We start from the raw sequence: 14,524 nt of genomic DNA, 5'->3' as shown, positions 1-14,524 counted from the left end.
TGATTATCAAGTTGGCTTTGCTTTTCACTATATCTGCTCTGCTGCAGAAGATGCGTATTTATTCTTTTTGAAAAATATATGTTGTCTAATTTTTTTGGTTTCGGTTACACAGTCTTTTCTTTGACATTCTTGGTATTTGAGTGACTTGATGTGCTTGTGGCCTTATGGTATTCAAAAATTATGAAATGGACAGATGTTTCAAAAGGAAGTCTCTTCATGGTGAACTCTGTGCATATGATGACGAAGCTAAGGCCCTTTGTTCGCACATTTCTAAAAGAAGTTAGTGAAATGTTTGAGTTGTACATTGACACAATGGGTGATCGGGCCTATGCTTTGGAAATGGTTGAGCTGCTTGATCCTCAAAGAGAGTACTTCAGTGGTAGAGTGATTTCACGTGATGATCGTACGCAGAAAAATAAAAAGGATCTTGATATCTTTCTTGGGCATGAAAGTGCTGTTCTGATTCTTGATGATACAGAAGAGGTAGGTACATTGTGATCAGCTGAATATCTCTGCTCAACCAATTTATTTCTCTTTACTCTGATAGTATTCGTTACACATGATAATACTTTTAATCTCTCTGTTTTACCCACTAAAGAAGTCTTTCAACACTACAAGTCCTCTTATTTATAGGGAAGATTCAGATTACGGAAAAGGGAAATTTCATCATTATTTTAAATATGTAGCACTTACTCAGGTTGAGAAAAGAACATTACTGGCCCTACAAGTCATGGTTCGCCTATCATTTTATCATTTACTTTTGGTGTCTGTGGAAACATGTTTGAAGTTGTAATTTCAAACATATAGACAATGAAGTTCAAATAGAATGAGCTAGAACTCAAGTGTGAATATGAAAGAGCGAAGGCGCCATTGTAGTTTGCATCTTTGTTTGTTCATGTTGTCTTCCATAAAACGGCAGAGTTCAGGAATTTGGTGTTCTACTTTGCTGATGTGACTAATGCTCGTGTCTTTAAGATAATTCAAATTAGTACAGGAGGTATGTTGATGTTGCAAGTTTTGTATTCAGAAGAAACATGTTGGATTTGGAATCAAGAACTTCCCAAAAGTTGTGAAAATCCTGTCAAGTGAAATATTTTTTGGATCTAATGGATCCTGTGCATGAAACTGAAGCTTATATACAGATTTTATAAACATCATTGAAATCAGCAAGCTGTCTGGCATTGATTGAAAAATTACACAAAGTTCTATATTTTGTATTTGTCAATTCCTGCCTTAGGAACTCATGTTTTGTTACTTCTTTAAAAAGCCAAATTTTTATTTTATTCAATAACAGTTAAAATTCAAATCCAATTAGAAATCATAGAAAAAAAAGGTTATTTGAAAATCTGTTTGAAGCTGTTGAAGGGAAATTTGAAAGTATTTCCTAGTACCAACTTGAAAGTATTTTTTAGGAATATATATGTGTACTTATTCAGTTATTTTTAAGATATAGGTGCAGAGGGAAATGGTACCTGTTATTTGTTCTGATTCATTTTCACGGCCTTTGGACTTGCAATTTATCTTATAGGTTTTTGTGGCTGCAACCATCCTGTTACCATAAGCTTGATGTAAATGTTTTGCATTTTGTAGGTATGGCAAACGAATAAGGAGAATTTAATAGTAATGGAAAGATACTTTTTCTTTGCTTCAAGTTGTTGTCAATTTCGCTTCAATTGTAAATCTCTTGCTGAGTTGAAGAGAGATGAAAGTGAGACTGATGGAGCACTTGCAACCGTGCTTAAAGTTCTTAAGAAAATCCATAATATGTTCTTTGATGTATGCCCCTCTTTGTTTCACTTGTTGATATTAGATGTTAAAATTTCTTGTGTGATAAATTCTCATGTACGGGAACCTTATAGCAGGAACTTAAGGACAATCTTGTTGACAGAGATGTGAGGCAGGTATTTTTTTTCTTGACAGCTGAAACATGAATTTGTTATTCTAAGTTGCGTTCACTTGTCTGATCTTTTGTTGTCCGGTCCTGTCCCCCAGTGGCAACCACCTCTACATGTGTGTATATTTAACATTCCTGTCATAAGGACGATTTTAATTTTGTCCCAATGGGACTAGAAAATCTGAACAATTAATGATTTTTGTGTTAAGGTATTAAATCTGGCTCATGTATGTAGTGTTTCTTATGTTTGTCAAATCCTTAATTACCACTACATCTCTCTCTCCCCTATTTTGCCTTGGTTTCACTTAACCGGGCATGTGTTCTGGCCTATTGAATGTAACTTGGTCTAAATCATGCATATACTGCTTCTTTTTTTTTTTTTTTGGGGGGGGGGGGGTGGGTGGGATAGTAGTGAAGATGCATTCTCAGTAAAACATTACTTAAGGCAGGCTGATGATTGTTATAAATATATTGAATGGACACCATGCGTTCTTCTTTGTGATCAGAAATTAGTTTTCAAAATGTTTGGTGTTGGCTTTATTAATATTTGTCTGTTGATTCCCTCATCCCATGTGATAAATTGTAGCCTGTTTTCCTAAAAACTTTGAAAAGGAGAATTATGGACAAGTTGGTTTTTCTTTGTGAAGATTTTTGTTAGTAAAGATATTTTATATTTATGTTATTTTCTGCAGATGCTGAAAACAGTTAAGAAAGAAGTTCTGAAGGGGTGCAAAATTGTCTTCAGCCGNTCTTGGGCTTGTAAACATTGGGCCTTCGGCCTTTTTTGTTTTTTTAAAACCCATAGCAGGGAGGATGTGGGGTTATGGGTATCTAATTCACCCATTAAAAGGCTATTCCAAACTACAAGTTAATGCTATTCCAAACAACAAGTACTTGTAGTTTGGAATAGCCTCTTAATGGGTGAATTAGATACCCATAACCCCACACCCTCCCTGCTATGGGGCTGGTGGGCTGCTTATTTGATGTGGGGATGTGAGCTGAATTCTGCCCTGGATAAAGTCAGAGGTCAGAGGCATGATTTAGCCATTTAGGTCATCTTGCCCTTCTTTTTTCCCTTATTTCATAATCCCATACCCACACCCACACACCTAGCAACCAACCTATACAGGTGTGTGCACTCTTGTTTATGTATGAAAACATGTTCCGAAAATAATGAATATGTTGTGGCCTTTTTTCTCTGATTTGTGGGTGTGGTGTCCATCATTTCTTTAAGGTCCAGGAGCCTAGCTTTATGAACCAAAGAAGGGATTAACTCTTTTGTTATGAAATGAAGCTTGGACTTTCTCTCCTACCAATCATCTCCATTCTTACGGGGATTAAAAGCTCACGTTGCTGGCATGTTCCTCTCTAGTCCCTACTATATGGGGCCTTGAAGATCCTGACAGTTCTCCAAGTCACCTGTAAGCATTGATTTGTTAGATGACTTAATAATAATTCTCATTACTTCAATGCATTTTCAATCATAATGAAGGAATGAGTTCAACCTAATCTTGATAATGAATTTCATTCCTCAACATATTTTAGGTGTTTATATTTAAAATTAATTATCTGCTCATCCACAAGATGTGTTTGTGTGTACCATAGATGGACCTGTGTCAGCTGAGTTGGTCTACATATAATTAGATTTCTCATCAGTATCTGTTTCCAGCAGGAAATAATAGTGTATATGCATCAGGGAATGGTGTTAGATTGCTCCTCTTTGTTGGAAAACGGGCTATCAGCAAGGAGAAAAAAATAAAAAAAAAGATGAGGATAATAACAAAATCATTGAACTAGCTAGGAAATGTAACTGTTTTGTTGGATGCTTAAGCATTCTTTGTCACTGTTTTCACAAGCTACATCCCATCAAAGACTTCATATGGTAAACTAATGGTTTTATTATGGAATATGATCACTTCATGCAGCTTATCCATTTTTTTAGCGAGACTGACTCTTAACTTATAAGACAAATCACAAATGGGAATGGTAATAGGGTATGATCGTGGGTTCATGACTTATCCGATGCCAAAACCAAAAAAAATATATTAAAGTTATATATATATATATATATAAATATTTTTTCTTGCAAGTTACATTAGTATAGCTTTACAAAAGTTATAGATCTTTTAGACCATAGATTTTGAACAAGAGAACTAATCGTTAAAAATACATTACTAATATGTCATTATTGGTAGGTTTCAGTTAGTTCAACTAGTAAAGTTTTTTATGATTGAATAAGAGATCTAGGTTCAGTCTTTGTCTACATAAAAAACTGATTGGTTTAACTAGTAAGTTTTTGATAGTTGAATAAGAGACCTAAGTTCAATTCCTGCCCATATAAAAAATTGATTGATATTTTGGTTTGATGATAAGGAGTACAATCATCGGAAGTGGACCCATAAGTTAAAAACTCTATAAAAAATGTCATCATTAAAACATTTATTGCTTCACACACACACACACACACATTTATATAAAAGATAGAATTCTACTATAATTTAATCTAATTGTATATGTGTACGAAATTTCAAAAATTATACATATTTTTAGGCCATATAGATTTTGAATAAGAGAACTAATAGTTAAAAATACATTACTAAGGAAAAAAAAAAAAAACTTCTATATGAAATTTTGAGTCGTTGTTTACATTTACATCACAAATAGTCAAAATAAAATTTTAGTTTATTCTCACATCAATAGAAGTTAATTTTTTATTTTGGCCATTAGACACGTCATTAACTTTTATTTAAAAGATAAAGACGTAGACTAAATTTACATCTTACTGAAAGGTTAGAACCAAATTGATCTAATTGAAAGGTTATTGGTCAAATTGAAATATAGTATATAGGATAGAGACAAAAAATGTGGTTTACCTCTTTTATTTATTTATTTAAATTTTCATATTTGTATGTTTATTTATTAAATTATCAAATTAATTAATTAATAATAATATATTTTTTTGGGAAGTAATTAATAATAATATTGATTATTAGTATTTAATAATATTAATAATTATGTAATAATGATTATCCCGTTTACGTGATGTAACGGGTATAAGTATAAGACTAAAGACTTCTGTCCAAATTCCCAACACAAAGCCCCGAATCGAAACCAAACCAAATCAAACCCTAGCCCCGTCCCGCTACCACACCAGTCGCCTGTGTTTGTGTTTGATAGATTTGTAATTCGATCTGAAGTGAATTAGTGGAGATGATCGATTCACATTCACTGGTCAAGTCAAGCACTGAAGACTTTGCAGCGTTTCTTGATGAAGAACTCGATTCCGACAAAAATCATGTGATGTGTGTTTTTTATGGCCAATACAACCAACCATTTGATCGTGTGCTTAAAATTTATTTGAGTAATTGAGGGCTGGGACCTATGTTAATTAACTGAAACTAAATTGGACTGAACTAAACTATGCTCCTAATAATCAAATCAAATCAAAACTAACTTCAGTGTGTGTTTGCTTATTTATATATTGCCCAATGCAAACACATGGTTCAATTTTACCAAAAGGTTACACTTGAATTTGGTTCCACAATTGAATTTTGCCAAAGGGTACACTTGAATTTGATTCCGCAATTGAATTTTGCCAAAAGGGTACACTTGAATTTGATTACGCAATTGAATTTTACCAAAAGGGAACTTGAATTTGATTCCACAATAGTTAATAGGATCACAACCAATTCCATGGGTCATTAGTAGATAGACAGCAGTTTTCCACGTAGGATAGTTGTGTGGAATTTGTTGCAGTCCTAGAATAACTTGAATAGTATTCATGCTGTTGTGTTGTCTGACTTCCTGCTCTTCTGTGTCTCATCTCATTTTCAACTATATCTAATTTGAACTCCAACCTATGCTTATATGCATTATTAACCTGCAGGTCAAAAAGGCGCAAAGTGGAGGAGAAGGAGTTTGAAAACAAAGAGGAACTTCAACCATTAATGAAGGATGAATGTGCAAGCGTTTCCCACCATAGACCGGGCTGAAAATCAACATCTGTGGAAGATGGCAGAACAGCTGGGAGCTACTTGTGTGACAAAGCTTGATTCATCCGTAACGCATGTGGTCTCAACAGATGTTGGAACAAAGAAGGCTCAATGGGCAGTGAAACACAAGAAGTTTTTGGTCCTTCCACGGTGGATACTGGCAGCAAATTATCGGTGGCAAAAGCAACCTGAACAGAACTTTTCTGTCAACAAAGTTAGCTGATTTGAGCCTACTGGATTGAACTAACACTAAATTACTTCTAATCGAATAGTAAATCAGATCAAACTGAAATTAACAATAGCAGATTGTAACAAACTTAAATACTTGATTGAAATCACAAGTACATACACAACCAGACATAAATTTACAAGCATAAGACAATGAAGATTTTTTTACTGGCCTAAAGAACTAATTGATCGCAGGTGACAAACTACTTTCTAAGAATCTAATTTAATGGTCTCTGAAAGGGTTCTATTTGTGTTCTGAATAATTTCTCTGGTTTTTCTTATAGAATTATGCCTCCATATATAGGCAAAGGTGGCGATTTTTCCAACCGAAAACTACCTCACTATGCAAGTGAGGGGTGGCTATTTTGCAACAAATAACTACCAAATTTTCCTTGTACTGACACACGTCCTTTGGTTGCTATATCCTTGACAAGTGTTTCAACCCTCTTCCATTAAGAGTCGCATGAGTAAGATTAGCCTTTAAGCACGCACTCAATTTATTATTATTTTTTTCCAAGAAGCAACTTGATAACCCAGAGGGAAAAATATCAAAACTAAAATCAAATACATGTGAAAAATTAACAATTAATATACAAAAGTGCATCTTAATTATGCTAACCTTAGGTAGGTAAAGTGTCATAGTTTTGAATCATATTTAGGAAACTTTCCTTTTTGCCAAATCAAAACTAAAATTTATAGTTTTCCCACTAAATACAAAGCAAATAAAAATAAGAAAATAGATGATTTATAGATCTTGTTCTTCAAAATTCCCCATGGAGAAATTGAGAGAGGAAGAAAGGTGAAGATATGCATTTGTGCCTTAACCTTAATTTTTTGAATTTGAAGTTTGTTTTAGAAATAGAAGAAAATTGAGGAAGAGTGATGGTTATTCTTTTAAGGTTATTACAACTTACCCACTTGTAGTTTGGCCAAAATTTAAGTTGTATATTTGTGGTTTGAAATTTGACACTTTATCCACCTGAGGTTTGATCAAATTTTTATTTTTTTGGAGAAATAATTACAACATGCTGCTAATCCCATAGTTCGAACCTTTTTCGCCCTAGACCCCCAAGCACTTTGTACATAGGGATGTTTGATCAAAATTTAAGTTGCCTACATGTGGTTTAAAATCCCATAATGCAAGTGTTCCGTTGTATTGTTTTTATTCTTATTTGATTTTGTATTTTTATGTTTTTTGTATTTTTGGAGGAGAGAGACAAAAAAATGGAGCAAATACATATTTAAACCTATTTTTAATATAAATGAATTACAGAACTCTAACTAAGCTAACCTTAGGTAGGTAAAGTGTCAAATTTTAAATCATAGGTAGGAAACTTAAATTTTGGCCAAATCAAAACTAAAATTTAGAGTTTTCCCACTAAATACAAAGCAAATAAAAATAAGAAAATAGATGATTTATAGATCTTGTTCTTCAAAATTCCCCATGGAGAAATTGAGAGAGGAAGAAAGGTGAAGATATGCATTTGTGCCTTAACCTTAATTTTTTGAATTTGAAGTTTGTTTTAGAAATAGAAGAAAATTGAGGAAAAGTGATGGTTATTCTTTTAAGGTTATTACAACTTACCCACTTGTAGTTTGGCCAAAATTTAAGTTGTCTATCTGTGGTTTAAAATTTGACACTTTATCCACCTGAGGTTTGATCAAAATTTTTTTTTTTGGAGAAATAATTACAACATGCTGCTAATCCTACAGCTCGAACCTTTTTCGCCCTAGACCCCCAAGCACTTTGTACATAGGGATGTTTGATCAAAATTTAAGTTGCTTACATGTGGTTTAAAATCCCATAATGCAAGTGTTCCGTTGTATTGTTTTTATTCTTATTTGATCTTGTATTTTTATGTTTTTTGTATTTTTGGATGAGAGAGACAAAAAAGTGGAGCAAATGCATATTTAAACCTATTTTTAATATAAATGAATTACAGAACTCTAACTAAGCTAACCTTAGGTAGGTAAAATGTCAAATTTTAAATCATAGGTAGGAAACTTAAATTTTGGCCAAATCAAATTTTGGTCAAACCACATGTGGGTAAGTTGTAATTTTTCCTAAGATTTAATTGAACAGATGATTTGGTGCATTTCTTTAGTATGGTATTATTATTATTATTATTTTTTTTTTGAGAAAGCTTTAGTATGGTATTTAAGTTCACATTTATATTATTATTTATGACCGCTAATTCTTAATTTTTTTGTCATTTGTCTATTTATTTTCCTAACCATTCACCTTCCAAAGGCTAATTTAGTATTTTGATCTTAAAAAAAAAAGTAATTTGTTGAAAAAAATACTTTAATTGTGTAATATATGTGTAATCTAATTATCCATTATCTATTGGTATTAAAAATAGACTTATTTTGGAACCATAATTAAATACATCACGATTAGAAAAGAAACCTAAAAGTAATTTTATTTATTTTTTTCCACTTTTTCAATACATGAAATTAAAATTGTACACATATAAGAATAAAATGTATGCAACATTCTTCTAACTTTTAGCTTGTGATGTTTCTTTTTTGACATAAAGGTATATATAGGTATATATAGGTGTGTGTATATATATATATATATATATATGGATTGGGATCAAATTAAGGGGTGTGCACTATGGTTATATCGGGTTCAAGGCAAGGGATTTTGCCATTATTACATTGTATATAGGAAAAAAGGCTTTGAGTTATAGCTAGATAAGGTTTTTTAAGATTATGCAATATATTAACGTTCTTCTCAATCAGTTCAATAGCATCACAAACTAATTCTAATAAGATATTCATCAACAAATTTTATGCTTTAGAGATTGAAGTCATTTGTTTAGTGCATTTTACTTTGCATTCTCCTGATGTTATTTGATAACTTGAGATCAAAATGTTCACTCCTCATTCTTTGGCCTTACACTCATTTATGTGAAAACTGTGTATATCTCATTGTTTACACTTGGGTTGTTTAAATTGCTTTGTTATTTATTTGTTTTTTCTTTCTTTCTTTCTTTTGTCTGTGTCTAAGTTAAGGATGATAGAAAATGATAGGCCACAAACTGAATGACCCCTTGTGATAAAGCCAATTAACTAATTAGCCAAGTTTTTAATTAATCAATTTATCATGCAATTGCGTGGAAGCACAAACAAATCACCAAAAACAAAATATGTAGCAGAAATTAAATAACACGGTGATTTGTTTACGAATGGGGAAAAACCTCGCGGCAAAAACCCCACTGGGTGATTTTCAGGTCACCACTCCCGAAACTCTACTATTATCAAATCAAGCGGTTACAAGTAAAGGAATCCCAAGTACCTTACCAACCTACAGTTGAACCTGCCTTACTTGACTTGCCAATCCTAGATAACCCTGTCTCATAGGTTTGCAAGTTTCCAACCAGCTCAGTCAAAGGAATCTTGTCAATGTCATTTGATTCTTCTATCGCCGTAATCTTGGCATGGAATCTCTCAGGTAGAGATTTGAGCACATTCCTTACAATCTTGGGTTCAGGGATGGTTTCCCCAAGATTGAAGGCTGAGTTCACTATGTCCTTGAGCTTGGCATAGAACTCATCAAACGACTCATCCTCCTCCATCTTAATTTCTTCAAAGCTAGTAGTGAGCCTTTGAAGTTTTGAATCTTTGACAGCCTTTGTTCCTTCATAGGTTGTCTGGAGGATGGTCCAAGCCTCCTTAGCAATTTCAGTTGAGGATATCTTTTTGAACTCCTCATTGGTGACTGTGCTAAATAGGGCATTTAACGCTCTGTTGTTAAAGTTTGCTGCCTTGATCTTAGCATCATCCCAATTGGCCGGTTCTTCTTTTGGCTTAGTCCAGCCAATCTCTACAGCTTGCCACACCTTTTCATCTAAAGACTGCAAGAAAGCTCTCATGCGTACTTTCCAATATGCATAGTTAGTGCCATCAAATAAAGGAGGTATAATTAAAGATTGTCCTCTATCCATGACAAGCAGGGGTCAATGGATTAATACAGCAAAGATTAAACCCTAATCAGAGTGTGCCTGCTCTGATACCACTTGATTGGCCACAAACTGAATGACCCCTTGTGATAAAGCCAATTAATTAATTAGCCAAGTTTTTAATTAATCAATTTATCATGCAATTGCGTGGAAGCACAAACAAATCACCAAAAACTAAATATACAGCGAAAATTAAATAACACGGTGATTTGTTTACGAATGGGGAAAAACCTCGTGGCAAAAACCCCACCGGGTGATTTTCAGGTCACCACTCCCGAAACTCCATTATTATCAAATCAAGCGGTTACAAGTAAAGAAATCCCAAGTACCTTACCAACCTACAGTTGAACCCTTACCCTAATACCCAATTGGACTTGATCTGTAGCGACAGTTCCCACCTTTGATGAGGGCTCCAAGTACGTGACTAACCAATATGCAGATCCCAGTACGCGACTTCAGAACACCAACTAAGGAAGAAATGTTGGCTGCAAAGTTCTTCAGTTCATCCTTTATGATGAATAGCAGGAAGATGCTTGGTTACAAAACCCTACGGTGCAAATACACAGCAACTTCTTGAAGGAAGATGAACTAGGTCAAGAACTTTGTCTTTTGATACAATTTGCTTGAACAGAGATTGCTCAATGATATTGCAACTTGTGTCACACTTGACGGCTCTTAAAACAATCCTTTTATATGTTTAGGGTTAGAAGAAAAGAAGGCTCAAAAACATATTCACGGATCTCAAGAAAATCAGATTGGAAATCTGAATTTTAAATCTCGACAGATAGCAGGTGTCGAGGTAGCTGTCGAGCAGGTGTCGAGCTTTAAAAACTTTGCACTTCAGCTTGCTTTTTCTTGGACAAACTTGATGACTTCAACACTTGACCTTGAAACCTTGTTTCTTGAAGTATTAAAAACACGTAGAACTACCTAATTACAAGTAGAGTGCGTTTTGTCAAAGGATTAGCCAATTTACATAAATAAGTAACATATGTTCTTAACAAGTGAAAACATATATGTCCTAACAGAAAAGTACGCAATGAAAGAAAAAAGCATAATGGAAGACAATGGCTTTGCCAACCAGTCACAAAGTAAAATGATTGAAGTGTTCAAATTTGTGTAAAAACCTTTAAAATTATATTCATTTCTTTTAAAGAGTACTTGAAAATTTAATTTTTACACTTGCTAAAATTTACTTGGAAATTATTTCATGAAAATTTAAAAAGTTATATATCGAATAAGGTTTCACTGTTCAATTGAAGGTAAGAAATTTTCACCATGTGGTAACTAAACATTTCTTTCTATTATATGGGTAAAATTTAATATGTTAGCTTTGCTTTGACATAAATGAAAGCTCTTTTGCATTCTCATATCTAGAATTGAATATTGGTATTTTAGAGATTTTAGCAATATGTTGGTAATATTGGAAGTTTCAGAAGTATTTTGGGTACTTCGGCTATAAAATATATAGTTAGGGTTTGCATTTGAAAAATTTAGTGCTAGAGCTACAAACAATTTTACAAAAATAATAGTGCTAGAGCTACAAACTGTTGATGTGGATAATGACACATCAGTTATTAAGATATAACTGAGATACATATTAGGGATTAAAAGAACTCAAATGAAAATTTCATCATAAGCTATTTTAAAAAAAATCAAATCAAATCTAAAAAACCAATCTACTAACAGTCCATCTCTCCATCTCTCTTCGTCTCTCTCTAATGACACACCCACCCAAATCCATGCCAACAAAAGGTTTTACTTCGGTCTAATTAAAAAGATAACAGTGGGCGGGAGTCTGAAGATGATACTACACCACTGTCTGCACTTGACATTGCTGATGTAGAAATAGCATCCCATTGCTCATACATTTCAATTGTAACATATTCAACCTCTTCATATTTTTGTTGAACATTAGGAGCTTTTCGTAACGTTTGAACTGCCTCCAACTGCATTGCAACTTCTTTCATTGTTGGTCGTTTCTTTCCAGTCAAGTTCAAGCACATTTTTGCAAGATTTGCAATAGCTATAATCTCTTCTTTCTTAGCATCCTTCATAACTTGAGCATCAATAATATCAAACAAATTGTTCTCCTCCATTGAATGAATGAAATATGTGGCTAAACTTTTGTTTTCTGGTGTCCTTGTAGAAGAGATCACTTTTTCTCCTGTTAAGAGTTCAACAAGGACAACACCAAAATTATAAACACCACTCTTATCAGTAAACTAACTTGATTGGAAATATTTAGGGTCCAAATAACCAAAAGTGCCCTGTACTACTGTGGTTAGGTGAGCTTGATCAACAGTAATGGATCTTGAAGTCTCGAAGTTTGCTATTTTTGCTTTGTACTTATCATCTAAGAGTATATTTGTAGTCTTAATGTCTCAGTGGTAAATGGGTGAGGAAGTTGCTGAGTGTAAGTAGAAAAGAGCTCCTACAACTTCATTGGCAATTTGTAAGCGCATGTCCCATGTTGGTGGAAACTCCTCATTTTGGCCATTGAGATAGTGAGATAGAGTTCCATTAAGAATGAATTCATAAACTAGCAGAGGAACTTCTGTTTCTAAACAACAACCAAGTAGCTTAACCACGTTCCTATGGTTAATTTGAGAAAGAATGACAACTTCATTGATGAATTCTTCGAGTTTTGCTTCATCAATTACCTTGGATTTTTTTACTGCAACGATCCTCCCATCTACCAACATGCCTTTATAAACGGTGCCTTGTCCTCCTTGGCCAAGTATTCTATTCACATTAAAATGGTCAGTGGCCTTTTCCAGTTCCTTTGAATTAAACAATTTGGTTTTCTCAACATTAACTTCACTTGAAGATAATTGTTGTTGTAGCAATAAACCACCATTTTGTTTGAAGAAATTCTCCTTGCGTTTAATGTTGTTCCTTTTCTTTACCACTTTGTAGGACCACCATCCAACAATTAGCAAAAATAGTAACCCAAGGCTTGTGCTAATACCTGCATAGGGCAATGAAATAGGAAAGGATTACTCCTTCTAGTAAAGGTTATAATATGTTCAAGTAAAATAGAGACACATCTTCTTTGAATGCTCAAAAAACTTGGCAAATTATACAAGAGAAGGAAATACTAAGAATTGTTAATGGGGAATATATATATATATATATATATAAGAAACATGTTTTGCCTCTTAATAGTTCCTTACTTCCTTTGGAATGAGAGAAAGGAATGGAAATCAATCTAATAGAATTGATCTTCCAAGGATATTGCATCTGTTCCCTTATTTGAAATGGTTGTAAGGGATGATCATTCTATCCCATTCCTCTCAAAATAACAATAATCGTTATTTTAATAAAATTGGCATGAAATATTGATTTTATCCCTATTTAAATAAAAAAACAAATGGAACATAAATAAAATACTAAGAACACTAGCATTCGGGAATGCAAAAAAAGTGTTTATTTTACATCTTCAAAACATACTTTATCTATTTTACCATTCAATTTTACAATTCATCCAACATTCCGGTTTCTATTTTTACATACAACTCATTAAAATAATATAAACTATACCAACAAATAATATAAAAATTTGGTTTTTCTCTCTTCTCTTCTATTTCTTTTACCTCTCTACCTTTTTGTCCCTATTTTCTCATTATATATATATATATATATTTTTTTTTTTTACATCCTTGTGAACTGTTGGTTCTCATATATGAGAACCAACTATTCACAATTGGAAAAAATACATAGAGACCCACTCCTAGATGCGGGTGGGTTTTGACTTGTTAGTTGCTAAAGTAGCAACTGGGGGGTTTTTACACCTCAATGCTAATGCTCTAATAAAATTAATTGGATATTTCATTTATAGACTCCTAAGCATACTATAAAAAATTACATCATATTCCATTCCATTGTGTTCTCTCTATTACTCTGCATTTGATTCTTTTATAATCTCCCAAATAAGGTTTAAATGATTCTATGACTTTTTTTCATTTTTTTATTTGTCTTTGTTTTTTAATAACTGATAATACGAGCTGATTCTTTTTTAAGCTCAGGTCTAAACTTATCTGATTCTTTTTTTAGGGATAAAACCTATCCTAATTCATATCTGTTGATTTTTTAAGCAACCCTAGCTTATTTTTTAAGTAGACATACCTCTATAAATAAAAGAGAAAATCTAAAATTCAGTACCCCTCTCTCCTTTTAAGTTAAAGAAATTCTGAAAGCTTTGCTTTAGGAATTTCTTTTCCGTAAGTAATACTATTTTAGATCTCAAAGAGGTTCATTTTCTTTGACCTCTAAAATACTCCCCTCTTGTAGAATACATTCATGCAGGTATTTTCTTACTTTGTTTCTTTCTTTCACAATTTTATCTTGTTCTTGTTTCCTTTTCATAAACATGTTCTTTTTTTTTTTTTTTTTTTCCTTTTATGAATGTGTGTTTTTTTTTTTTTTTTTTTTTTTTTTTT

The 14,524-nt window shown here is 33.0% G+C and overlaps 1 protein-coding gene, 1 long non-coding RNA gene and 1 pseudogene across 2 annotated transcripts in view; 2 read left to right on the top strand and 1 right to left on the bottom strand.

The window, feature by feature from the left end:
- Positions 1–180: 180 nt before the first annotated feature.
- LOC111991785 (RNA polymerase II C-terminal domain phosphatase-like 4) lies at positions 181–6,181 on the top strand. Its single transcript, XM_065763079.1, has 5 exons — positions 181–483; positions 1,591–1,776; positions 1,863–1,901; positions 2,587–2,653; positions 5,862–6,181. Exons 1-5 carry the CDS (start codon positions 181–183, stop codon positions 6,107–6,109), a joined length of 843 nt encoding a protein of 280 aa, XP_065619151.1. The 3' UTR covers positions 6,110–6,181.
- Positions 6,182–11,854: 5,673 nt separating this feature from the next.
- On the bottom strand, positions 11,855–13,325 carry LOC111983075 (wall-associated receptor kinase-like 10; annotated as a pseudogene).
- Positions 13,326–14,250: 925 nt separating this feature from the next.
- The window catches only part of LOC136063142 (uncharacterized), a 5,157-nt gene continuing 4,883 nt past the window's right edge, over positions 14,251–14,524 (top strand). Inside the window, exon 1 of the long non-coding RNA XR_010624842.1 lies at positions 14,251–14,390. This is a non-coding gene — a long non-coding RNA (uncharacterized LOC136063142). The remainder of the gene's footprint in view (positions 14,391–14,524) is intronic.

This window comes from Quercus suber, unplaced genomic scaffold (assembly GCF_002906115.3).
Source record: "Quercus suber isolate HL8 unplaced genomic scaffold, Cork oak 2.0 scaffold_491, whole genome shotgun sequence".
Taxonomy (NCBI): Eukaryota; Viridiplantae; Streptophyta; class Magnoliopsida; order Fagales; family Fagaceae; genus Quercus; species Quercus suber.
This window is presented reverse-complemented; position numbering and strand designations above follow the sequence as displayed.